The sequence below is a fragment of the Toxorhynchites rutilus genome, chromosome 3, assembly GCF_029784135.1.
Source record: "Toxorhynchites rutilus septentrionalis strain SRP chromosome 3, ASM2978413v1, whole genome shotgun sequence".
NCBI lineage: Eukaryota > Metazoa > Arthropoda > Insecta > Diptera > Culicidae > Toxorhynchites > Toxorhynchites rutilus.
Window position 1 is genome coordinate 244,285,794 of NC_073746.1, and position 25,407 is coordinate 244,311,200.

Consider the following 25,407-nt stretch of genomic DNA (forward strand, 5'->3'; position numbering starts at 1 on the left):
GAAAGCTGTGGCGAGTGACAACAAATCGCTAAACAGGAAGGTTTAGCCGAACAAGATGGGAATATCGAGTGATAACAAAAACACAACACCAAAGGTTCTTTTCAGAACCATTAACATATTCATAAAGAGTAAACAGTAAACTAATCCATTTTTCAGGTAGATAGGTAGGTATTCACGTAGGTGAAGAAAATAAAACAATATATTTAAAATATATATTTAACAAAAGCTGTCCCCTTTGCATAGTCCTACGTCACTCCGGTTATGTCCCCGACATTACCCACCCGTCTTTTTTAATGTTTTCTATCCATAAAATATCCATATAATACATTTGGGTTTGTGATTTGTCAATCAAGTACAGTTAGCAGGTTAGCTTCTGAAGATTATTCTTCAGAACAAGGTTTTTCGTATCCTATATTGGATGCATAAAACCTTGTGCCTCCAACGTAACGCTCTCGTTTTCGAAGTCTCCCAAATATTCATTTATTCATTCATTCAGAATGGATTTAGATTCAACTTCAAACAAATGATCTCTAAATCAACGATAGTCCTACGTCACCCTTGCGGTTATACCATAGATATAACCCACTTCCTGTTTTAGGCTGTCAAAAAAGTCCTGCGGTATTTTTTTGAATCTTCATTTGTTCATAAAATTAGTTACAATCATTTGTTTTAAGTCAAATATGCGCCGTTTTGTTCGATGACTTGTTCCCAACGAGATGCCAACTTCATAATATCCCTGTTATAGAAGCTCGCTTCCTTATTGGCAAAAAACTCGGATAGCCAATTTTCACAGGCCTCTTTTGTGGCTAACTTCTGACTACTTAGCTCGTTCGCCATGGACAAAAACAGGTGGTAGTCACTTGGTGCAAGGTCCAGACTATACGGCGGATGCAAAAGAACCTCCCATCCGAGCTCCCGGAGCTTCTGGCGCGTCACCAAAGAAGTGTGTGGCCTGACGTTGTCCTGATGGAAGACAATGCGGCTTCTGTTTATCAAAGATGGCCTCTTCTGCATGAGTGCTACCTTCAAGCGGTCCAGTTGTTGGCAGTACAGGTCCGAATTGAGCGTTTGGCCATAGGGAAGCAGCTCATAATATATTATTCCTTGACAATCCCACCAAACATACAGCAGAACCTTCCTGGCCGTTAATGAGGGCTTGGCCACCGTCTGAACCGCTTCAGCGGGCTTCGACCACGACCGTTTGCCCTTCACGTTGTCGTAAGTGACCCACTTTTCATCGCCAGTCACCATCCGCTTCAGAAACGGGTCGATTTTATTGCGATTCACATGCGTCGATACGGTCAAAGATGTTTTTTTGCGTCAACGTGTGTGGCACCCATACATCGAGCTTCTTTGTGAATCCAAGCTTCTTCAAATGGTTAATAACGGTTTGATGACTTATCCCCAGCTCTTGGCCGTTGCTACGGCTGCTACTATGCCGGTCTTTCTCGGCTAATTCAGCAATTTTGTCGCAATTTTCGACGACAGGCCTTCCGGAGCGTGGCGCATCTTTGACGACCTCTACACCAGAACGACAACGTTGAAACCATCGTTGTGCGGTGGAAATGGAAACTGTATCGGGTCCATAAACTGCACAAATTTTATTGACAGCTTGAGATGCATTTTTGCCTTTGTCATAATAGTACTGTAAAATATGTCGGATTTTCTCTTTATTTTGCTCCATATTTGCGACACTAAAACTGACAAACGACTTAACCAAACAAAACACTGTGAAGGACTATATTATAGCAAAAATACCTTTCCAACAAGCTATAGTATGACTCAATACAATGAATACAACTAGAACTACGCGCTTACAACGACACCTCGCGGAAATACCGCAGGACTTTTTTGACAGCCTAATATCTCGTTCCAATTCGGTATCTTTTATCTGATACGCACCATCCAACGACTGTTTACCATCCTTCTGTCATCATCACTCGGTAAACACTGGTGAAGTGAACCATCAATACCAAACAATCAAACGAAACGTTCCGAAACGAAACAGATTGATCAGACTCGGTCGTTCAAGGAAACTTTAGCAACCAAATACATTACTATAGATTACTATTTATACAATAATAATTGTTTATTTATTATATTGCTTGAAATACCTTCTTCGACGAAATCAAATAAAGGGTGTGTCACATCAAATTGCATCACGGAAAAAAACGCTGTAGAAATTTAAATTTTAGGAATTATATCTTCAGCTTCCGCTTATAATCAGATAAGAGTGTATAGATCACGTTGGCCATGCTTCACTGTCAATTTTTCGTAAATTTGGAAAAATGTCGTCGAACGAAAAAGAGCACCGTGAATTAATCCTGTGCACTCATTTCGAGAATCCGGAGTTGTCACATCGGGACATCGGTAAGATGCTGGGAATCGTCCAATCCACGGTCAGCAGAGTACTAAAACGATACTTCGGGAACCTAACCATCGACCGGAAGGTGAAAAACGGCAAAAATGGATGCTCCGTCAGTGAAAAAGATCACAAGCGCGTAGTTAAGCAGTTTAGACGTGATCCGAGAAGTTCGGTCCGGGATGTCGTCAATAAGCTGAATTTGTCAAGTTCATTCGTCCAGTGGACCAAGCAGCGGGAGAGCCTGCGTACAAGATTCAGAAGGCTCCTAACCGCGACGAAAGGCAAAACATGGTGGGGAAGACGCGTGCCCGGAAGCTGTACACCGAAATGCTGACGAAGCCGCATTGCCTGGTAATGGACGACGAAACCTACGTCAAAGCGGACTTTCGTCAGCTGCCGGGCCTGTTGTTCTTCTCCGCAGAGGACAAATTCAGCGTTCCGGAGGAGATTCGCAAGCAGAAACTATCCAAGTTTGCCAAAAAGTACATGGTGTGGCAAGCGATCTGCTCTTGCGGAAAGCGGAGCGCCCCCTTCGTGATGACCGGCACGGTAAACAGGCAGGTTTACCTTAAGGAGTGTCTACAGAAGCGCTTACTACCACTATTGAAGCAGCACGAGGGCCCGACCATCTTCTGGCCGGATCTCGCTTCGTGCCACTATTCAAAGGACGTGTTGGAGTGGTACGAAGCCAACGAGGTCACCTTCGTGCCAAAGCAAATGAACCCGCCCAACGCGCCGGAGCTTCGCCCAATAGAGAAATATTGGGCGATTATGAAGCAGGAAGAACCGGAAGAACCCAAAAGTTGTTAAATCGGAGGCGGACTTCAAGAGAAAATGGATTTCTGTTAAAAAAAACTACAACCTGACGTTGTACAGAACCTTATGGACGGGGTAAAGAGGAAGCTGCGAGCATACGGGCTTGGGCTCGAAGTATGAATAAAAAGAAAATGCCAAAAGTTGTTTAATAGTTTTTATTTTACTGTCTAAAATTTTCAAAAGGATCGGTCTACTGGGCGAATTTCTACAGCGTTTTTTCCGTGATGCAATTTGATGTGACACACCCTTTATAACCATACCAACGTGAGTAATAACATAAACAAATCTGAACCCTATCGTCTTGGCTTTCCTCACACGTCTTTCTTATATCTTCTACATATATGTTCTGATCTATCTCCCACATTGTCAAATACAGCTGGGAATGTGTTTGCAGCTAAATTATGACCAAAAGAGAGTCGATGTAGAGAAATTGATCAAATCTCCTACACCCTTTCATTTTGAGCCCCTCATTTGTTCTCCGCTCGTCAGTTATTTTCACTTATTACCTAGATAATTGGGGATGTATGTCATTTCCGGCCAATTGGACTTCCGATTCGGACTCTGTTTTCTCATAGCTAGAAAGTTATTGTATACATTTAAATACGGGACCACCAAAAACAAGATTTTTTCTGTTGCAATTTGGGATGGTCGGATCAGGGTCTACTTCCCCCTCTGTATATTGATGTTCAAAATCTATAAACTTTTTCCATTCGAATCATTCGATAATGTCTGGCATGACGGACTGGTATTTAAGCTCCAGAGATTCAACTTCCCAACTACCAGATAGGTAAAAACGGTCCAAAATTATCTCCGTGGAAGATCATCTAGAGTCTACATTGCACTTTCTGAGCCATACCCAATTGCAGCTGGTGTCCCCCAAGGGAGTATTCTGGGTCCTCTACTGTACAACTTGTACACTTCGGACATTCCACCTCTACCCGGAGGCGGCAATCTATCGCTGTTTGCCGATGATTCGGCTATCACCTACAACGGACGTGTCATCAATGCTCTCGTAGCTAAACTCCAAACCGGTCTCAATGAATACGTCAAATATCTTTACACCTGGAAGATCCGAGTGAATGCGGCAAAAACTCAAACGGTTGTTTTTCCACATCGCAACACGGAACGACTGAAGCCGACGAGGAAGGTAAAGATATTGGAAAGCGAGATCGAGTGGTCGTCCGAGGCTCGCTACCTTGGTGTAATTCTCGATAGCAAACTCATCTTCCGTTCACACGTAACCGATCGAGTAAACAAAGCCATCATCATGCTCCGTCAGGGACCTTTATCCCTAAAACATTGTAAATATTTGTATATAGTAGATTTAGAGTGTGTATATAGTAGGCTTAGTTAGATTAAATATTCAAACTACAACAGCTCAGAAACAACTGACAAAATGGCATACCAACCTCCTAAGAAAAACTTAAACTAATTATTATAGCAAAATTGAATCTAAGTATGAATCACCAATGTGGAATATCTTACACTGTAAAATATTTGTACATCAAAAAAGAAATAAAATAAATGAATTTGAATGTAAAAAAAAAATTTCCATTCGAATGGTTAGATGGGCCCATATATTGTAAGATTAGACGTAGTCCTACGTAAAAAAACGAAAGGATTTTAAACATATTTAGAATCAAAAGCGCCATCACAGCTACCTTTTGATTCCGTCGTTCCTTAGGACATGTTCGGATTCAATCACGGTTTATATAAACCCTATCGGTTTAAATATTTTTATTGATTTTATATATTTTATATATAAAGCATTTATTACAAGCATTAATAGAAATATTAATTCTCTTTCCTACTCATTTCTTCATCTTTGTGTTCATTTCGTTAGTCATATCTAGTTTTTCTTCTTCTTCTTCTTTATTATTTCAAGTCACTATTTTCCCAGTCAACTTTTTTAAAGAGTCCGTTCTCTATGCTGAAAATCTCCTCCCATGACTTCCCCCCGGATCAACCAGCGCACACGGAGAGTTCCAATCACATGGTTCACCAATCAATCCTCATCTATACACACGCTGCTGCTCACAGGAATATCTCGCTTTGTATATATGTAGGTGTGTGCTATCTCGAGACGACAACCTTTTTGCCTAATGGACTTTTATCGCGGATTGTTTTTTTGTTCTTGTTTTCTTCACACTTTTTATTGTATTTTCTGATTGATGTCTTACATATATGTATTTCTGTTTGTCAAAAAGTATTGGAATAAATATTTGTTTAATCTGATTATATGATTTTGCTCTTTCTTTGAGAATGTTGAGAATGGGATTATTACACAAGCTTTTCTTTCTGTGCTAATGTGCTTCATCATAATCCCCCTTATTCTACGCCGTGAGTGACGTGAGATAGCAAAGTTCCTCGCTTCATTGTGGAAGCTACATCACTTTTCAACTTCTTTTTGATACCCGAGTCGATAACATATGAGGACACGACTTCAAATCTCACCCAGTGACAAACTATAGTCATGCCATTCGCCTACGGGAATGCAGTAACTTGAGCCATCTCACCTCATTCGCCGCGCGGAATAAAGTAGAATGATAGCGAATTAAATCGTCTCGTTAAGAAAGGAAATTGACGAAAAGTTCGTTCAACCAACCAAAGTACGCAGCCACTTGGTCACAGTAACAAATTGTATGCAAGCGTGTTCTTGCATAGAACAAGCCGGTCCCGGAAAGAATGGGGACGGATAAATAATTTAAATCACGACTCTCGCGCGTACGGTTTCCCATCATCAATTAGCGGTTCGAATTTTGCTGATCTAAAATGATTTCTCTACAAACACATCCATTCGTTCCGTTTCATTTATGCCCAAGTGTGTCTGTGTGTATGTTTTGGGGATTAGTGCTCTCAATGTGCATTTTCATCACTTTTAAATAACATTTGTTGAATGGGTTTTTTGTTGTTGTTTTTGTTTTGCTTCTCTACATACATAGTTTTTAACATATTAGAATACTAGGTTTCCTCATTTAATTGTTTCTATTTTCTCTTGTTTTAAAGTCATAGCGACAATGCACTGAACGTTTTTGCTTCTTGCGAAATTAGTCAAACTAAATTTATTCTCCTTTGCTTTTATTATTTATTGTTTTGTCTGGTAAATGTGTTTTTTATTTTTTATTTCTCCCGGAGCTTATTTGATTTACCCCAGAATTACATTCAGAGCTAATTGGAGCTTGTCATTGTAATAATTCAATAATTATAATAATAGTCAATCGATTGTTTTTTTTTGTTTGATTTTCATTTATCAACATTGATATAATATATAGAATAATATATTACTTTGCTTTAATTTCAATCCTTCTTATTAGTTTTTTACTCACTTTCCTCGTATTCTCTTTTCCAGCATTCGGTCATTTCGGATGATAATGTTTAGAATCGATAACGGGTTGTCTCGTAAAATTTCACCAGTTTACAGCAGTTGATGTCTTAGTTCTACGCGTTGTTTTACTTATTTTTACACTACTGACTTTTTTCTGTGAATCACCCTTTCTTTCTTCCACGAAATAGCACCTGCCGACGTCGAAGGCATTACCGTATCAAAAAAGTGGATTGTGCTCAGAATTGTGGTTCTTGCTTTGAAGGTGAGAAGTGATTTCGATGCCCAATTTATTGCACGCCGTCAACAAACTCAATCTTGTTTGGAGCGAGGGGATTCAATGTCCCAGGAAGAAGCGATGACCTCTAGACTTTCCCAGATGAAATCATCAATTTGTTGAAAATGAAAGATTATTGCGAATAAAACAATTTATCTTATGCACTTGACATTTTTTCACAGGGAAGTTTGCGATTTTTCCTCGAAAGAATCTTCTTCTCTCACACTCAAATCTAATGTTCAACCAGGTTTAACAACTTGGATCTACATGAAGATACATCAACGAGAAAGTCACTATTAGATAAATTTTGATAAAAATCGAATAGGATATTCACCCAAAATGGGTTTCAAACTTCAAACAAAAAACTTTTTCGTATAAATCGAATGATTCTCACAAAAACTACCTTCATGTTGATTTTCGAAATACTTCACATTAGAACTCGAATCCTAATACACGTGTATGTGTGTGTGTGTGACACCAACAGAAGAACAAAAATTTCTCATTGAAAAAAAAACAAAACAAAAAAAAAACTGCAATCCATGATTCTGGTATTAACGGCTCATCCTCAAATCACATATATCACACACACACACCTCTTGATCTCTCTTCCTATCAGGCAAACAGATAACGAGTGCTTGGCTGAGCCGCCACCAAATTGTCAATGTTTTGATATAAAACAGAAAAACAAACTAGCTATAATGTAACATACAGCATAGAGTCTCCATAATTTCGATAATTTCGAGGTTTCGAGGGAAACCGACACAATCTCCTTATTTGAATAACGCCTGGTATGCGCTCCTATCTCTCTGTCCACACTTTCTCATCTATGCGTATATATATATAACCTAGGGGTTTTCTTCTTTTTTATATATGTAGTCATAATATATAAGCAAATAATCGAACTCGTTCGCGTTCATTCATTCTTTTGTTTTTTCTTCATTCCTCGCAAACACCCTTATTATTTACTCTTGCTTCTCTCACCTGACATAGATTATAGTTATCATTATTAGTTTTTAGTGTGTATGTGTGTAATACATTGTTGATGGTGTATGTATGTATTGTAGGTGTTGGTAAGCACAAAACTGCAACAGCGACCTTCTTCTAGAGTGTTTGTGTGTGCCTTCCTAATAGTATTTAGTAGTTTCCCTAGCAGAACGCATCGACTCCTCGTTTGTCCAGCTGTCCGAGTAGTTGCATTGGAGGGGACGACGACTCAACGTCTATTCGTTCACAAGAGCGACAAGTCTGGAAGAACCGAAGGTAGAAAGTTATTATTAGAGGCACAAAAAACGAAACAATGCTGAAACAAAAGCATCGCGCGGGATCACCAATACCATGTGAATTGAACAGTTGTATGTATATAAGATTGGAGAAAAGGAAATCCATTATTTTCACGTAAACTTCAAGACTTTAATCAACATTGTTAGGTTAGTTTTTGAGGCGAATTTTCCATCAGCAAAGTCATTGGTTATAATCACTTGGTACCAGTTTTCGACTATTAAGGCCGATGGATGAGAATCTCCCAACCAAGCATCGGGCGCGTCAGTATCAGTATGTGTGTGTGTGTGTTGTTTGATGGAACAGAATTTATCTTCTATTGTCCAAAGCCAACTAATTTTGAACGATTTCTTTCTTCAGATGGTCCAATTGTGTATAATTCAGCTCCGAATTACATTTTTCCTGTAGGAAAGCTGCCCCATGTTAATCCTACATCACAGACTTTTTCGATAATTGACCGGCCATAAAGAGCCTTTGACATCAAACAATTTGGCTTCGCCGAGCTCGATTCGGTAGGATTTGCCGAAACCAAAATTGCGCATGATTGATTTTTACAAAATTTTTATAATTCTCTGGTGTCCATCTTTTACGCATTAATACAAAATCTTTTCTACACTACATACCTTCTACAATTTATTAGAAAATAATGGATTTCTTTTTCCCCAACCTAATATTTTATTTGGATAATGTAGTTGATGGATTGGCTCCCAGTATGAGACATCACTGAAGGATAAATATGTATTTACAGGAGACTCGCTAGTGTTCACATGGCTATATGATTAGCTTCTAGATTAGTGCAGTTGGGGCATCCTTGAGAATGTTAAGATGTTTATATAATTACTTTGTGGTCCCTAATCTAATCCATTAAAATGGAGAAGGGAAGCTCGTAGAAATTGAATTGGGACTGTTCGTGTAATTTATTCATTCATTTATTTATTTATTGGTGAATTCCGCGTAAATCACCCGGCCGCTGCATCTTCCCTCTTCATTTTTTCTGAAACTTTGTACATGTGGTTGCGGCTACCTACATATTTTCATCCGATGAGTTTTTGAATCTTCCGATATGTAGAAATAGCAATTAACGTTCATGCGTGAGGATTAAACATAGGGCCCTATTCCAAAAAGCGAGTCGAGGAGACGAGCGCTCGTCCCGTATGTTTTGGTATTCCAGATGACGAGCTCGACAAAAAAAACAGAAGAGTAACTCGTCTGACTCGACGAAAACAAAAGAGAAACTCGTCTGACTCGACGGATTAAAATCCAGTGTCTGAACTGTCAGCCCGACGAACTGAGTTTGTTTCGATCAAGGTGTGTTTATATAAATAAGGTGTGTGTATATAAATATCAGGTGATGTAATCATGCGATGTGTAATTTGAGCCATACTGGAATTGCTGTCGGTATTGTTTACAAACAGACTGTCGCCGACCACGTCACCCATAGAATATACAAATTGGAGATGATACGGAGTCTAAGCTTTAATTGCTTTTAGTTTGTAAATTAATGAATTGCTGTTACAAGTGGTCTTCAAAGAAAAGTGTTATTCTGAATAACATACCGAGAATGGTAGCAAAATATTGGTATGATTCGATGCAAGCGGTAAGGCTGTTCAATCAGATGAAGAAAATAGCTGTCAGCAACGCTATTAAAAAAGCTTTTATTCGGATATATAAAACTGCACTGGAAGACTGGGATGGCCATTGTGAACTACAACATGTAAGTTTATTGAGAGACCGTTTCATTACAAGCCGTATTTTTAATTCGTATGCATATTCAACAGCGACCAATACACTCACCATCAAGAGCAGATACTAAAACCTATCCTGCAGAAATTGAGCAGTTTCACTTCTCAGTTAAGCAGTTATCCTATGTGCGACAAATGCCACCAAGAGTTCTTAACCGTCAACAACATTTCCGAGATGGAGCCAGAGTTATTGATTGATGGCCACTAGCTGTCAAACAATGATAACATCTCCGAAACTAATCAAGAGACAAAATGAAAAATTCTTATATCAGAAAAATAGACGAAGAAGAAAACAACATCCTAATAATTCCGGCTGCAAGAAAAAGTAGTTTGGATGCTCCGCAAAAGAAAATCCATCATAAAAGTAGAAAAGCCTCGCGGACGGAGATTTGATGAAATACCACATACGGTTACACACAGATAGTTTTTGATGTTTTTCATTTTGTAAACATTGACAAATAATCTATTTCAGGAAAAAAAATCATTAAAATTTGAAAAACGTTGAAATTTGAAATACGAACTCAAATTGCAAGTTGGAACTCATTCGAGTTGATTAAAACGAGGTCTATTCAATAATTCATTCAGATTTCATTCACATTATCCGAAGACTTTTAACACTCTACAACATAACCCCGCCTTTAGACGGGCTTCACGGATTTTTTTTTTAAATTATATTTCAAATTAAAATCCCCACTAGAAATCTTTAGAATACTTTTATCTATCACACATACACATTTTTGCATGAAAAGGCAACAGTATACGGGTTTGTTACCGCTACCACTAAAACTCTACAGATTAAATGATTAAATGAGATTTTTCCCATTCGAGAAATGCGGGAAAAAGTCGGGAATCAAAATACTTCAGGAAAAATGCGGGAAAAAGTAGGGAATTGTTCCACGAAGTCGGGATTTTTTTTGCGCAGTGTTTTTTTCGGCTCTCTGAAAAGTTACTGCATGTGTTTTAGCGCATTTCGACTTTCTAAGCAGTGTGGATCTTTGTTTTTCGAAAAATCCTGTCGACGAGGTAAGGAAACAAGAGAAGAATAAGCTCAAGGAAAGCCATCCAAACTTTAAACGGAGTTTTGCATCAGTTTTCCGGTCAAAGATGTACGAGATTGTCGCACATGCTATGGAATATAGGCTGCTGGAACTAAAATTGATTTTTTGTGTTACGGCAGCATCGACAGTTAGATGGTTTTTGCGTGAATGTCAGATAGAGGCACCGATGGTTCCTTTCCTTTTCGATGACCTAACGAGACTTATGATACCTGTTATGGAGAAAATTATGAAATCCGAACGACTGAAAGTGAAATCTAAATCACCTCACAGAAACTATTCTACTGCTACCTGGAAGTATTAAAACTGGATTTGCAGCGAAATCCGCAATCAAAACAGCAAGGAATTCCGCAAAATATCCGATGAAGGTGTCCTAATATTTCGTACCAGCTATCGTGAGTTCTACTGTGGATTTTTAAAGAAATTGTTCATACAATCCCCTTTGACATATCGCACTCGTTACCTAACGTGTATTAACCCGGATGTGATTTTCAACTTTCCGGGTATAGCCAAGAAACGGATGGAGTTATGCTTGGAAGTATTCGTCGATAAACAAAATTTGTCCGGCGTTTGTGCAGATAAAATAAAGAATGAGTATGGACAATTGTGTCCAACGTCTTCTGCTGAAATTGTATTATCTGCATATCCAATAAAAGATCTAAGATTGCCTAACTCTTGGATGGAAATTATCGCTCAGTCGCAAACGGAGCTTCCACTTTTGACCTTATTTGTGAAAAAAGTTCTGAGCCTATCGCATGGCAATGCATCAGTGAAGAGAGAGAGGATTTTCTTCGAAAAGCACAAACGAAGATGTTGGTTGACACCCAGAGAGATGCAGTCTTGATGGTAGAGAAAATTAAATGCTCAAAAAGTGTTGAAAGTTGAATTGGATTTGTAATAACGCTTAATAAACATAATACGTTTAATTCAACTAGCTTGTTAATGCATGCGTTGAGACGGCAAAAGTCCCACAGGGAACGTTAACGCCATTCAAGAAAAAGTTTGAACAAGATAGATTTTCTGTGTAATTTTATTATGGATTTTAGGGTCAACTCAGGAACTGATCATAGAAGGTATCCGGGAAATGCTCGGAATATGTTTGGATGTGACCAATGAAGTTCTGGTCAGTTACTCTAATAAATGAAACTTTTTGAATTCGGAGTAAGCAGAGGTGGGAAGGATCTGATACGTTTGAAAGCGATTCAGGTCCCAGATACATATATTACAGAAACAATTCCATCCGTATCTCCTGAATCCAATATCCAAGCGAAAATCTGTTGCTGAGATACACACCGACTAATTTTTTGTCACATGCGAAACTTGGAAACATAAAGTAAAAAAACATTTTCAATTCGGGTTTCAAAGATCAATTTTTAACTAACGAAACGACACAATATTATTAAATTTCATTTCTGTGAGTCGGGAATTTCGTGAAATCATGCTGGAAAAAGTCGGGAAAAATGCGTGAATTCAAAAATTGAAATTGGGTGGCCACCCAGGAATAACTTAGTCCCACTCCTGGTTTCGAAAATGATATTTACGTAGATAGTTCATGATATGTATAAAGCCTACATACAATGTTTTGTACATATTAAACAGTAAGAAACCATAATACTTGTCATACTCTATATACCTTTATGGTCACGCAAGGTATCGTAATTACACTCTGTAGTCATTATTTGTTGCTTTTTTGTTTCGTTTCTTGCGCATTGACAATTTGCTAGAACTCTATGATGGTCAATTTTTACTTCACACGGAAACAGGTAAGCGTTTTATGTTTTATATAGGATAAACTGTTTCATAAGATTTCTTCATTGTTGCTACTGCTCCTGTTATTGTTGCACATGCTTTTGCTAGCTAGCTAGCTTTACTAATAAAACATTTCAATTAAACTCTTGTACTGGAATAGGATATTTTGCTCGTCTCGACAGTGACTGAAGCTGAGACGAGAAGAGACGAATTGCTCGTTTCGTTCTCTGAAATGGGGCCCATAATGGAGTATTACATTTCTTATCAAATCTTCTAGTTTAAATTTAACTTCATGTGTGCTGGAATACAACACAACATTACGTATTACCATGGGTTGGCCAAGTTGCCTTGCTGACACTTGCGAGGACAGACTTTGCTAACACTAAAAATGGACAAATTTCAAACATTTTTTAAGCATTCTTATCAAGCATCAATCATAGTAACCCATGAGTTGAAACAAAATTTTATAGAGCTACCAGTCATACTACGTAAGTTATGGCGAAAACAGTGAGTTATGGCGAAGCTACTCCGCTCGGAAGTGTGCGCGTTCAAAGAACGGTACCCCACCGCGTCGAAAACGGACATCGTGCGGCACTTTGTGGTCGTCGGCTATGCCCGTTTCGGCATCTATAACATCTTGGCACAGTTGGGCAACAATGAGAGCATCGAAAGAAAGCCCGGTTCCGGACGGCCGAAAACCCTGAGCGACAAGAAACTCCAAAGGATGCTGAAGAGGAAGATCGAGGGAAAAGTGGCTACATCGCTGCGTGCACTTGGCCAGGAGGTCGGTGAAAGTACCTGGCGTACAAGACATACATGTCAGGAAGCGGATGTCCCGTCCACTGGTCTCGGAGCTGCAGACAATTACGTAGCGGCAGCGGCTCAATAAGATGGTCAATTCGATTTTCCCGGCGAATCGCGACGTGGCGGTGGTGATGGAAGACGAGACCTATCTCACCCTGGATGGAGGAAGGGATGTCAAAGCCGCTCTTCCTTAGCTCCGGACTGACCGTGAACGGTGAAATTTATAGTACGAAGTGCCTGCCGGAAGTTGCCTCGTTCATCAAGAAATACCATAAGGGCGAAGACGCGGTGTTCTGGCCGGATCTAGTGTTAGCCCACTACTCGTTAGCGATCGTTAGAGGAGATGGAGGGGCTGAATATCGATGCGGTACCCAAGTCGGCGAACCCGCCCAACTGCGTCCTATCGAGAGTTTCTGGGCAAACCTGAAGCGTCAGTTCTACTCCAACAATTTTTTCGCGAAAACTGAGTAGGAATTGATAAATAAAACGTAGAAAGTACTTTAAAACGTGCCTACACGCATGTTTCCGCTCCGGTTAACTACCGGAAGGCCGCTCGCAAGGGCGTAGCTTTTTTTTTGCAATGTAAGCTTATATAATTACCTTCCATAGGAAATTTATCAAACTAAATTATTTGTCATAGTTTTTTTATCACTATCCGAAAAAAGTCCATTTTTTCTAATGCTAACGTTAGTCGAGTCAGCAAATGTATTCTGTAACATTTTCAACGTTTCGGCACAAGAAATTTTGTTTGCAACACAAAATCATTAACGTGTCGACCGACAAGGCATCTAAGGAGGTTTATGAGGCGGTCCTTCTTGACACTGTCGCAGTGTTAAGTGAACGATAGCTTCCGGTCGATGGTGACTCCGAGGATTCTAAATGCATTTTGACTTGGGATATTTCGCCATTGATTTAAATTGAGGAGTTGCTAATACATTGGTTCAGATCTTGGAAGGTCATATTTGAAATTTCGCTGAGGAGGCCCACTGGTAGGTTTTCAAAATGCTGTTCATTTTTGAGAGGAATAATGTCACGGCTACTACGAAGCCTCAAAAGGAGTCAATGTGGCCTGCGATGCCACAGTTCTATAGTCACTGCAGGACCATCGGAGTCCAGGTTCGATGGTATGCTATGGAGATTTTCAACACTGATAACTCAGTGTGAAGTTTTTCCGTCCTTGCCTCGTTCAGAGCGAGGTGGTTTCCGGAAAGCCGTCTGCCGTGACTTGTTTGGCAAATTCTATGGGGAGACTTCCAGTACCGACAGTAATTGGAAGTGTTAGCCATAGCATTTGCGATCAACCCGAAACAGTATTTTACTATACGACAACGCTTGAATTCTTGTTTTAAAAGGAATTCTTTGGTAAGAATATAAAATGGTTTCCAAACTTGCATCTTGGATCGACTTTTTTCGGTTCTTTTTTTCAACGTATTATCAGAAAACCACTTGAAAGTTAAGAACCAACAGCCGACAATGATGGACAATCAATTAATATTACATAATCATTCTGTTTTGAAGAATGTAAATGGCCACGATACCGCAAAATATCGACATTTCTAGATTGAATATCGTTTTCTGAGGTCATTTTTGGATCCAAAATGCTGACTACCGGTTAGCCAATGAAAACGAAAGTCAACCGAAAATGACCATGAGCCCTCACAACGATGAAATTTTCGGAATCGGTTCGACCAGCGATCTTTGAGGTCTCTTTGGGATCCAAAAAAACAATACAATTTTTTCACACGATTGCTCACGTGATTTTTACATTCAAGTGAAAACAGAATCCAAGTTAGTTTGTACTCCCAATATAGATCATTACAGAATAACTAGCTAAGTTTTGAAATCACAACTTGCTCTGTATCATTTTTTGTTTCATTTTCATCAATATTCGTTAACACGAAATCCTGTAAGCAACCATAAATAAATGCTGTGATGGGCAGAACCATCGCCGATTCAGTTTTTTCAATTGAGCGAATTTTTTTTACAATAAAAATCTAAAAAATATAGAACCTGTAGAACGGAGTTTGTAGTGTAATTGTGAATAAGAGAAAAAAACATAAAAGACAGATGTTTTGATTGGTGATCAATTGTAGTACAAAAAAAAACAATAATTTCTCTAAATATCATACCAATTACGAATAATTCGAGTACTACGAGTGCGATTCTACGTAACGTTCAAAAAATGTAGTGAAAAGATAAGTGTGACAAGCAAACTAAATACGCTAAAGTTACTAGCATTAAACAATGCATTGAAAACAGCACACCATGAGAGATGAAAGCAGCAGGAGCCGCCCGATCAGACCGGGCCGGTGAGTTCTAATTTAGGTCTAATGGAAACGTGAAAGCCAAACTTTTGTGTGTGAGTAGATTTACCTCGGTTGTCTTGACTGTCGGATGTTGCGACTAGTCGCGTGGTATTGTTGTTTAGGAAATTGCTATTACTGATCAGATTTGCATCATTTGCGCTGCTGAACAGGGAGGTGGAGAAAGAAGTTGTTGAGGTACCGTTACTACTGCTATCGACTAAGTTAACACTAGTGCTGTTGGTGTTATTGTTGTTAAGGTTGAAGGGATCTGCATTGACGATGGTAGCTGCATTTTGCTGCTGAATTTCGTCGGTGGTTAACGTTTGGAAACTACTGAAATCGATCAACTGGCCGACCACGGGTCCGCTGCTGGCCGTCGAGGTCGTCGTCGCGTGGGTGGATGATGACACATCCAACAGATTTTCGCTGCCATCGACGTCGACTGTTGACGTAAGCGCAACAAAATCTGCAACATGGCTGTTATTATCTGTTAAGTGCGCTAATAATTTTGTGGTACCGTCAACAACCGGTGGATTTTGTGTACTAGAATTTGGTTGAAATAAAATAAATAGAAGAAACGTTGAGAGGTGAATTAATAAAAGGTGGTGGCGATGGTGTTCGATTGAAGTCTATTTCAGGCAATCGCTTGAACTATTTGTTTTGAGTTTAGTGTGACAACGGGAAAGTGATATGCATGTTCGGCTATTCTAGTTTTTCCCCAGAAATCGAAAAACCTTTCAAAGAAATACAATTTTGTATAAACGGATAATCAATTTTTCTTCGTCTGTCTTAGGTTAAACTGATTCACGATGTATCACTCTCACGTTGCCACGCCAATATACACGCAGCACACTAATGGTTACAAGGAGATGGAAACAAAAGCTTGAACACAAATAAGACTGTATAAATCTAACGCCTCGAACTGTTTCTAAGGAAGCTTGAGAATGAGAAAAAAAGTGTGAATGCAAAACTAGATCGATAGAGCTTTTGATTGCTTTTCGAGTTTCCTGGACTGTGGCAACAAATTGACGACCTAGTGATACATTGCTATTCGCCGTCTAGGTAAGACTAAATATGCATCGCTATAAACTGAACACGCAAAGTCACAAAGAGTACATCGTACAATAATCGAAAGTCTCGTGTTAATTCACATTAAAGATTTTTTTTCCTGGCACTTTATTTATGGTTACACGGTTTCACATGTTGCAAAACATTCCGATTGGAGTTATGGTGGTTAACATAAAGTAAAACTTGTAAATTAATTGTAGCTACCTAGTGCAATGCTTTAAGTTTTGTACTTTTGGCTCAAGTATCTTTCTTATATCTCTTGTATTATGTCTGATAATATTATCCTTGTTTCTCTCTCGCACCACTTTCATTCTAATACTTAAGAATTTTAAATATCCGCCACTCGCAATCTAGAAAAGAATTTTTGCGAAGAACTTAGAAAATACATCCAACCCTCCATAACTTTATAACATCAGACTAGAACATTGGTATTTCATATTCTAAGAGCAACAACAACAAGGAGAACCGAATACTTACAACACGTTATCAATGCTGCCGTTCTTATGGCCGTTGGTTTGACCACTCTTGATCGCGTCCTCAATGATCAGCTCCGTCGTCTCGGCGATTGTTGGTCCACCGGATGCCGCTTTACCGTTTGTGGTAGCTGGGCTGGACTCGAGCGTCAAGAGTTGTTGGCTGCCACTGCTGTTGCTGGTGCTGCTACTGTTATCACTGCCTCCGCCGTTGCTGGCGTTCAGATTTTTGTTAAAGCTACCCAGCAGGAGATTTTCTTTCTCGGTTACCGAGCGCTCGAAACTGGCGCTGTCGGCGGAGGTGGCGCTACCGCTGTTGCTCTTGTCGTTACTGTTATGGTTATTGTTGATGCTGCTGTCGTTGTTGTTATTCTGTTGGCTTTGTTGCTGATCTACGATCGATAATGACTGGATTTCTTGAGCAAGCGTCTCAACTGGTTCCGTAACGGATGTAACGGATGGTTCCCCCTGGGATGGTGCACCTTCGGTGATCGTCTGCATCGCCTGCTGTGGCAGATCTAATGATCCGCCCAGCATCGATTCAGTCATAGACATTGTTGGCTCCACAATTGCCATCGGGGTGTTTGATGTGACAATGTGACTCTTGCTCATGGCGTTATCCTTGTTTTCTTCGGATTGCTGGGGAAGAGATATACGTTAGAAAATCTAAACTATTTTCTTATACAAGTTGTTTTTGATGGCTATTTTCGAGAAGAACATTGATATTTTTTTAGTTCGTTGAAAAATATGACTAAAATGCATTGAAAACTGATATAACCGCAGGGTAGATGTAGGATTACCGCTGATTTGGTAATCATTGGTTGAAGTTGCATCTGAATCAGTTCTCAATGAATAAATGAATGCATGAGTATTGTGAAAGAATGCTGAAGTTTTTCTTGTAAGGGTATATTAGGGTTAGGGTTATTTATACAGGGATACAAATGAAAATCAACTCTTTGAACTTGTTGGTGATCATGAAAACCAATGGGTGTGCGTGGCTTGGTAGAAGCAACTTATTGTGTTTAAAAATAGAAACTGTAAAGAGATGCAACTAAAAATGAAACACAAATTTCTGTATAGCTTGAGAACTAATCAAGCAAATGGAGCCAAATTTGGCATGTGGAGGGATAGGTGGGCAGGAAATGTTTCTATGGTGGTTTGACATCCCTCCCCCCATTTCTAAGGGTGGGCTCAGAAAAACTACGATAAACTACAACGTATGGCATGCTTATCAATAACTGGAGCAATGCTCAGCTCACCCTCCAAAGCCCTAGTTTTTCTTTAATACCTTCTACCCTTGCACCAATATGTGCAACTGGAAGCGGAAAAAGGTGCTCTTAGGCTGAATCGTATAAAACATTTTCTAGAAGAGGGTCTCACTGGGTATTTACAAATCCTGAAAGATTTTCAACTGAACACTATACTACCGTTCTACGCATAGTTGTTCTATGTTCCAAAATCAGCAACTGAGAGAAACGTTTTCGAAGTTTTCTTGCATATTTGTCTACCAGAAGCTTCAAGCGTTTCGGTTTAGCAATACACTGTTTTTTTTTATAAACAGAGAATTATTTCTGTTCGGATCATCCCTCATTTGAATCAATCAATCTTAGAGGTTACAGGCTTAAAAATTCATGGTGGGAGAGTTATACCTAGAATATCAACATGGAACAGTTGAACTTGATGTTGATTTTTGAAATACTGGGAACAAATAATAAGTTGTATGTGTTTTTTCGAAAGGTTATGCATAAAAAAACATCGTTTTATGAACGAGGGAGTGATCTGTAATACTTTGCAGAATATAAATCGACATTTCAATTCCAATGGGACAGTGGCCTACAGTTTTTCAAGCAGAAATACAAGCTATTTTAACATGTACAAATATTTGTTTGGGGAGGCGATCTGGCGTAGTGGTAACATCCATGCCTCTCACGCTAAAGGTCACGAGTTCAATTCTCACTCCCGACATTCTTCCAAAAATGGAAGTAAAAAGTGACGAACCAGCCAAATGAGTTGAAAATCACTATAATACAGATAATAAAAAAAAAAAAAAAAAAATATTTGTTTGGCTACAAAATACAGGTACGCCAATATCTGTATCTTCTCAGATAATGCTGCTACTAACGAAGTTAATCTATACTGGGTGCCTGGTCACTGCGGTATTGAAGGTAATGAAAAAGCCGATCTCTTAGCAAGATTAGGATCTTCAACTGAGTTCGTCGGGTCTGAGCCATTTTGTGGATTATTTACAACATGTATGAAATCAGAGCTCAAAACCTGGGAAATATCGATGATTGAAGCCAACTGGAGGGCTCTATCAACACCAAGACAATCCAAATTATTCATTACACCTAGTAACAGAATAACACGCAGCCTACTCAGCTTAAATAAGACAGATTTAGGTACGTCAACCGGTTTATTCACCAGACACTGTCCGAGCAGGTATTTCCTTAAGAAATCGGAAAACTGACAAATGATAATTTTTGTTTCTTTGGGGGTCTTCGTAGCCACTTGGTTGCGCGCTTGCTTACTAAGCGATCGATCGCGAGTTCAAACTCAAGGCCCTTAATTGGCCATCTTTGTGTTGTTATAGAATAACTACGTCCACGCAACAATGGTCAGTGATGAAAATCGATCCATGGTGGAACGAAGATCGATTCATCTATAAAACTGCTCTGCACAGCAAGAAACATCGGGCTGTTGTGCTATTAATAACCCAACAGTGATCGATATCAACTATCTCCGCTGTCCGGTGTGCTGGACAATGGAAGAACAGAAAGAATACCCTTACGCCTAAATGGCTACTACTGTGTAACTTACAATTTAGAGAACCATAAACATGTACATGTACATTAGGGTGGCAATGGATGTATGGGAAAAATTTCATTATCGAATTTAAAAAACCGAACATGTACATTTTGTTTATTGCCCCTAAAAAATGATCTGTGCAAAGTTTCAGCTCGATCGGACATGATTTAGGGGTGCCTCAAAGCACTCAAAATTTTGATTTTTTGATCCTCGAAAATCTTCCGAGGGGGGAGTAAAGAAAATTTGGAAAATCGAAATTTTTTTTCGATGCCAAATGACTTAAAAATGCATGAAACGTCGAGATCTGGTGTCATCCCGAAAAAAAAAATTTTTGGCCGATAATCGACCTTCTGGGACTGAGCCTGAGTGACGCTGAAGGTATGAAAAAAAATAATTATCAAATTTGAAGAACCGACCATGTACATTTTGTTTATTGGCACAAAAAATGATCTGTGCAAAATTTCAGCTTAATCGGACATGATTTGGGGGTGCCTCGAAATACTTAAAGTTTTGATTTTTTTGTCCCAAGAAGTCGATTTTCGGCCAAAAATTTGTTTTCGTCATAACACCAGATCCTGACGTTTTATGCATTTTTAAGTCATTTGGCATCGAAAAAAAAATCAATTTTCTGAATTTCCTTTACTCCCCCCTTGGAAGATTTTCGAGGATCAAAAAATCAAAACTTTGAGTGCTTTGAGGCACCCCTAAATCATCGAGTTGAAACTTTGCACAGATCATTTTTTTGGGTCAATAAACATAATGTCAGTACCAAGATTGATGCGTCTCAGTCTGCGTCTGGTTTATATTCCAAAAAAAGTATGAAAACCATGTAACTGGATTTATTCGGCAGATGTGAGTGTTTAAATTCAGTGTATTTTAATTCGTATAGTAATAACTAATCTAATTAATTTAATAAACTAGTTGGTCACATGCGAAAGCATGTGCGGATTTCTTTTGTTCGTTCTATCTCTCTTATTCGAAAGCAGCTCGCGTTGTCGGTAGAGCTATGAGGGCAGGGCGGGTCTGCAACGAAAAGAGAGAATATCACGGTGACACAACGTTCACCCGTCAAATGCAGGAACTGATTGTACCTAATCGCTTCTCGCACGCTCGGTGAGGACGCTGATTCAGGTCACAATCAGGTTCAGGCTTACCTCCACCGACCGCTCCCGTCGGTTCAGGATACGTCTTGAAGGAAGCTGCTTCCACTTGTGGGGACTCGATGACTCCTTGGCGATTATCCTCGCGGTCCACCACGACCTCTTCCGGTTGGCACGTTTGACTGCGGCGATCAACGGATGCCTCTACTTAGTACACCACTTCCACTCGCGGAACTATAATGGAGAAGGCAAATTTCGACAAACTAATCAAATGAGGATGTCGATTAACGTGTTGACTCGCTCACGGCTCAATCCAGAAGAACTAGTCACTCGTCGCGTATCCACCATCAGGACTCATCGCCATGTCATGGCTGTCGTTTACGGGATTTCGCCGGGGAGAGCCATTTCACAAATGACAGCTGATGTAGGGATATGACTGTGAACTTCAAGTTAGGGAATGTAAGGATAAGGAGATGGATCGGGAACAGTGGGATTTGGTTTACATGTCAAAAAAGTTATGGAAACCATTCGGAAAGATGGAAAAATTTTTAGCAAATTTTGTATATCTATATAAATAAAAATGATTTGGTGTCCGTTCGTCACGATTTAACTCAAGAACGGAGCAACGGATTTGAACAGTCAGTATCAAGATAGATGCGTCTCATTCTGCGTCAGGTTTATATGCCAAAAAAGTTTTGAAACCATTCGGAAAGTTGGAAAATTCGAATGTCACTTTTTTAGCAAATTTTGAATGGAAGTTGCAAAACTGGAGTCATTTTTTAGAAAATTTGATGATTTGATTTGAACAGTCAGTGCGTCAGATGCGTCTTAGTCTGCATCAGGTTTACATGTCAAAAAAGTTATGGGAACCATTCCGAAAGATGAAAAATTGAAAAGTAATTTTTTAGCAAATTTCGTATATCTATATAAATAAAAATGATTTGGATAATAAAATGATAATAAATAACTCTTGTATCTGCTTGGAATAATAATGGCGAAAAAAATGCAGCAAGCACTCGTGAGATTGCACGATTAATCATTTTTCACTCCCCGACCATCTTCAATCGGGACTGAGAGTGAACATAACAAAACAAAGAGCGGAAAACAATATTCAATGAATGAATACTCCTTTGGGAGGATCGCACGAAACAAAAAAACAAGTGAGTCAAAATAGACTGAATCTGCTTGTATGATTTTATTTTCCCTTGTACTCTTTTTCTTGTCAGCATTCAAGTGCACTTGAATCTACCTTCTCGCTCACCAATAACTTGCGTTAATATGGTATTTTGCGTTGGCTTAGATCATTCCATACTAGAAACAAAAAAAAAGCCATTGCAATAGTGCACAGAAAACAACTCGATTTCAACTATCTACCTATATTCTACTGCCGCGATCGAGGCTCAATGATTGCTATTTGAGTGAAAAACGAATGATTTTACAGAGACACTCGCTGGCGCAAGCAAAAGTTTCCAATTTGATTCTATCACCATCTAACGTCATTCCGAGAGGCAAATGAGGGAATGCAAAATTCTCTGAGAATAGATGAGCGGAATCGAGACAGTATTTTTCCGTTAAAATCGAGAATGAACTTTGCGAAGATGATCGGTGAATGTTTTCTGTCTCAAATAAAGTGAGGCATAAACGGAGAATAGAAGGGTGAGTTTTATCTGTGGAAGAGTGTTGTTGAACGAATTTCGATGCGATTTTGCCCATACCTGGGTGTTCGTTCCTCACGAATTAACTCGAGAACGTAGCAACGGATTTAACAATCAGTAACAGGTTTGATTCGTCTTAGTCTGCATCAGGTTCATATGCCTAAATAGAAATTATACACCACGAATATAGATAACTTACAGAAAAATAATTTCTGTGGGGACTTGACTGAATTTATTTAAATGAAAATATCAATTGTTGATGGGAGGAAGTTCACCGGGTCAGCTAGTAAATCATATAATTTTCTTCATTGTAAAAATTGTGTAAGTGAGCAATTCGTTGCAAAAATGCAAAATCTCGTAAATTCATCAGGAAATGACTGCGCAATAAGCGCTCGATATTGGACCATTTTCGCGATGCAAAAGATTTGTTTTTCATTTTGTACCCCCAATAAGATTCCGCTCACAAAGGTCTGGTGGCGATTTTGGCCAGATTTGGCAAGCTGTCACTACAATCGAGAGGTTGTCACCTCCTTGCACAGAAGTGCATGCGGTGGAGACAACAATTTATCTAGTGTTCGAACATCAGGTTATAAGGTGCTGCAATGGTAGCGTGACAATGGGTCGATTACAGTGAAAAAGACCTCAATCCACCCAATTGCTGTCAATTCTGCCCAATCGAAAAATATTGGGCAATTGTCAAGTGGAAATTGAAAAAGGATGCCAAAGTGACTCGGAATTCTACAGACATTCTTCCATTTTTTCCCACAAGTTCGGTGCCTAGATTTTCATTTTACCCCCTATATCATCCGGTTAGACGTAGTCCTACGTCAAAACTTGGTACTTACGTATTAACGCCTCTGGAGCGGAAAGACAATAGATAGCAATTTTATTATTCGCACGAGACTAAGTTATTTTTCATATTGTTGTATGTTATTTGTGTGCAGTATTTTGTCATTTTTTAGTTGGCCGAGTTGGCCGCCGACCTGCTGTCGGAGGCGGTGGCCTCTCCCAAACAGATCCATCGATTGTTCAGTTAATTTGAAACATAGTAGACGATCCTTTAGTTAGGTCCAAACGAGCGTTAGTGATTGTCAGACGGCATACGTATGCGTTTTTTTTTTGTGCTTTGAAAAATGACTGATGTATTTCAAAGAAAAACTAACCGGGCAACGTATGCCGACCTAACTAAAACATCGTTTCCTATGTTTCAAACAAACCGGAAAATCGGTTGAACACAGGTTTTCCTGCGAGAGGCCGTCGCTCCCAAGACTTTTCTTTGGTCTAATTGATTCTAGATTCCGCGGAATTACAAATAACAATATATATTAACAGAGCAAATCCCAAACCGAAAAGCAGACCACGTATTTCACCGGACGGACCATTCTGGAACCGTCGGATTCTTAGGGGTTAGTGGCTGCCCTAGTCGGGAGTCTAGGGACTTAGCTAATAAAAGGGGCCCTTAAGGCAACATTTCGAAAAGCTACAAAAATCCGGGGAAATAAGTTCCCTGATTAACACGAAGAATCATATAGAACCTTTTTTTCATACAGAACCGTTGGCCGAAAAAAAGAGCTTACTCATCCGTTCAATCTCAAAACTAGCTCAGCCGGAAGAGATTGGTTTGGCGGATTCAAGAGGCACCTAAAATGTCACATTAAACAATCATTGTCATCGAATATCTAGGGCAGGGATTTTCAGATATTTTATGGCAGAGCACTTTTTATAGCAAAAACGTTTGTAGGAGCACCTGCATTTTTAATCAATAAAACAAATCTTATTTTTATTGGCATTACCCAACTGGGAACAACTCTATTTCGGTTGCGTGTCGCAGTTAGACGACTTCTGACCCGGAGTAAACATAATAAATCACTATATGCCCAGTGAAATTCAATACAAAAATGTTTCATCAAGATGGGTTTTCAAGTGGGAGCGTTTGTTATAATTGCGCGGAGCACAAGTTTCTCGCGAGGCACCATTTGAAAACCCCTGATCTAGGGTATGTTGCCATAAAATTTCGTTGCTGAAAAGGGCATTGTATGACCTCAATGCAATTCTTCTGGTCTGGCTTCTGGCCAAGACATCTGATATCGATCCCAGAACACTGTTACTGATTTAAATATTATCCTGAGTTGCTTTACATAAACATAAGTATGTTTCTTCGATGAAACACACACATTTTAACATTATTCATATCATCCACAACAATGATCAAATCACCCCACATAAAATTTTAATGTCCAAACATCATCTCGTTCATTTTATTATATATTTGGTAGTTTAAAGCTTGATATAATGATTAAACATTATAGATGGAGAGAAAACAAGTATAGCTTAGCTTATGTAACCTTTTTGATGAAGGCCTTATTGATTTGTATTTAACTGATATGCGATATGGAAACATTTGGAATATTTTCTCAAACATCGAATGTTGCGATGCCAAAACAGACTATAAAGCTTCTTCAAGCAATAACAGTAGACTACTTGAGATTGCAAGAATAAATTCGAAGGATCAGATGTTGGCTCAGATTGACCGGATACATTTTCTATCAAGGAGCAGTTGGAAAAGCGACTAAAAAGGGACGCTCAATCTGC

The 25,407-nt window shown here is 39.2% G+C and overlaps 1 protein-coding gene and 1 long non-coding RNA gene across 43 annotated transcripts in view; one reads left to right on the forward strand and one right to left on the reverse strand.

Moving 5' to 3' along the window:
- The first annotated feature begins 4,963 nt into the window (after nucleotides 1-4,963).
- LOC129775889 (uncharacterized) lies at nucleotides 4,964-11,318 on the forward strand. Of its 5 annotated transcripts, none has more exons than XR_008743024.1 (4): nucleotides 4,964-8,040; nucleotides 9,128-9,385; nucleotides 9,549-9,772; nucleotides 9,837-11,318. It is a non-coding gene; the product is annotated as an uncharacterized LOC129775889 (long non-coding RNA). The 5 variants fall into 5 exon arrangements; XR_008743023.1 differs by having other exon boundaries at nucleotides 8,011-8,132; XR_008743027.1 differs by lacking the exon at nucleotides 9,128-9,385 and having other exon boundaries at nucleotides 4,965-8,040; nucleotides 9,474-9,772.
- LOC129775886 (ensconsin) overlaps nucleotides 5,282-25,407 on the reverse strand; it is a 335,888-nt gene continuing 315,762 nt past the window's right edge. For 36 of the 38 annotated variants that reach the window (XM_055781094.1, XM_055781086.1, XM_055781097.1 and 33 more), the window contains 3 exons: nucleotides 17,260-17,894; nucleotides 15,782-16,257; nucleotides 5,282-8,025 (listed from right to left, as the gene is read on the reverse strand). In XM_055781094.1, the coding sequence (XP_055637069.1) occupies nucleotides 8,009-8,025; nucleotides 15,782-16,257; nucleotides 17,260-17,894 (1,128 nt within the window). In that variant the 3' untranslated portion in view covers nucleotides 5,282-8,008. Of the gene's footprint in view, nucleotides 8,026-15,781; nucleotides 16,258-16,986; nucleotides 17,133-17,259; nucleotides 17,895-25,407 lie in introns of those variants that run through there. The other 2 variants (XR_008743022.1, XM_055781084.1) reach the window with 2 other exon arrangements.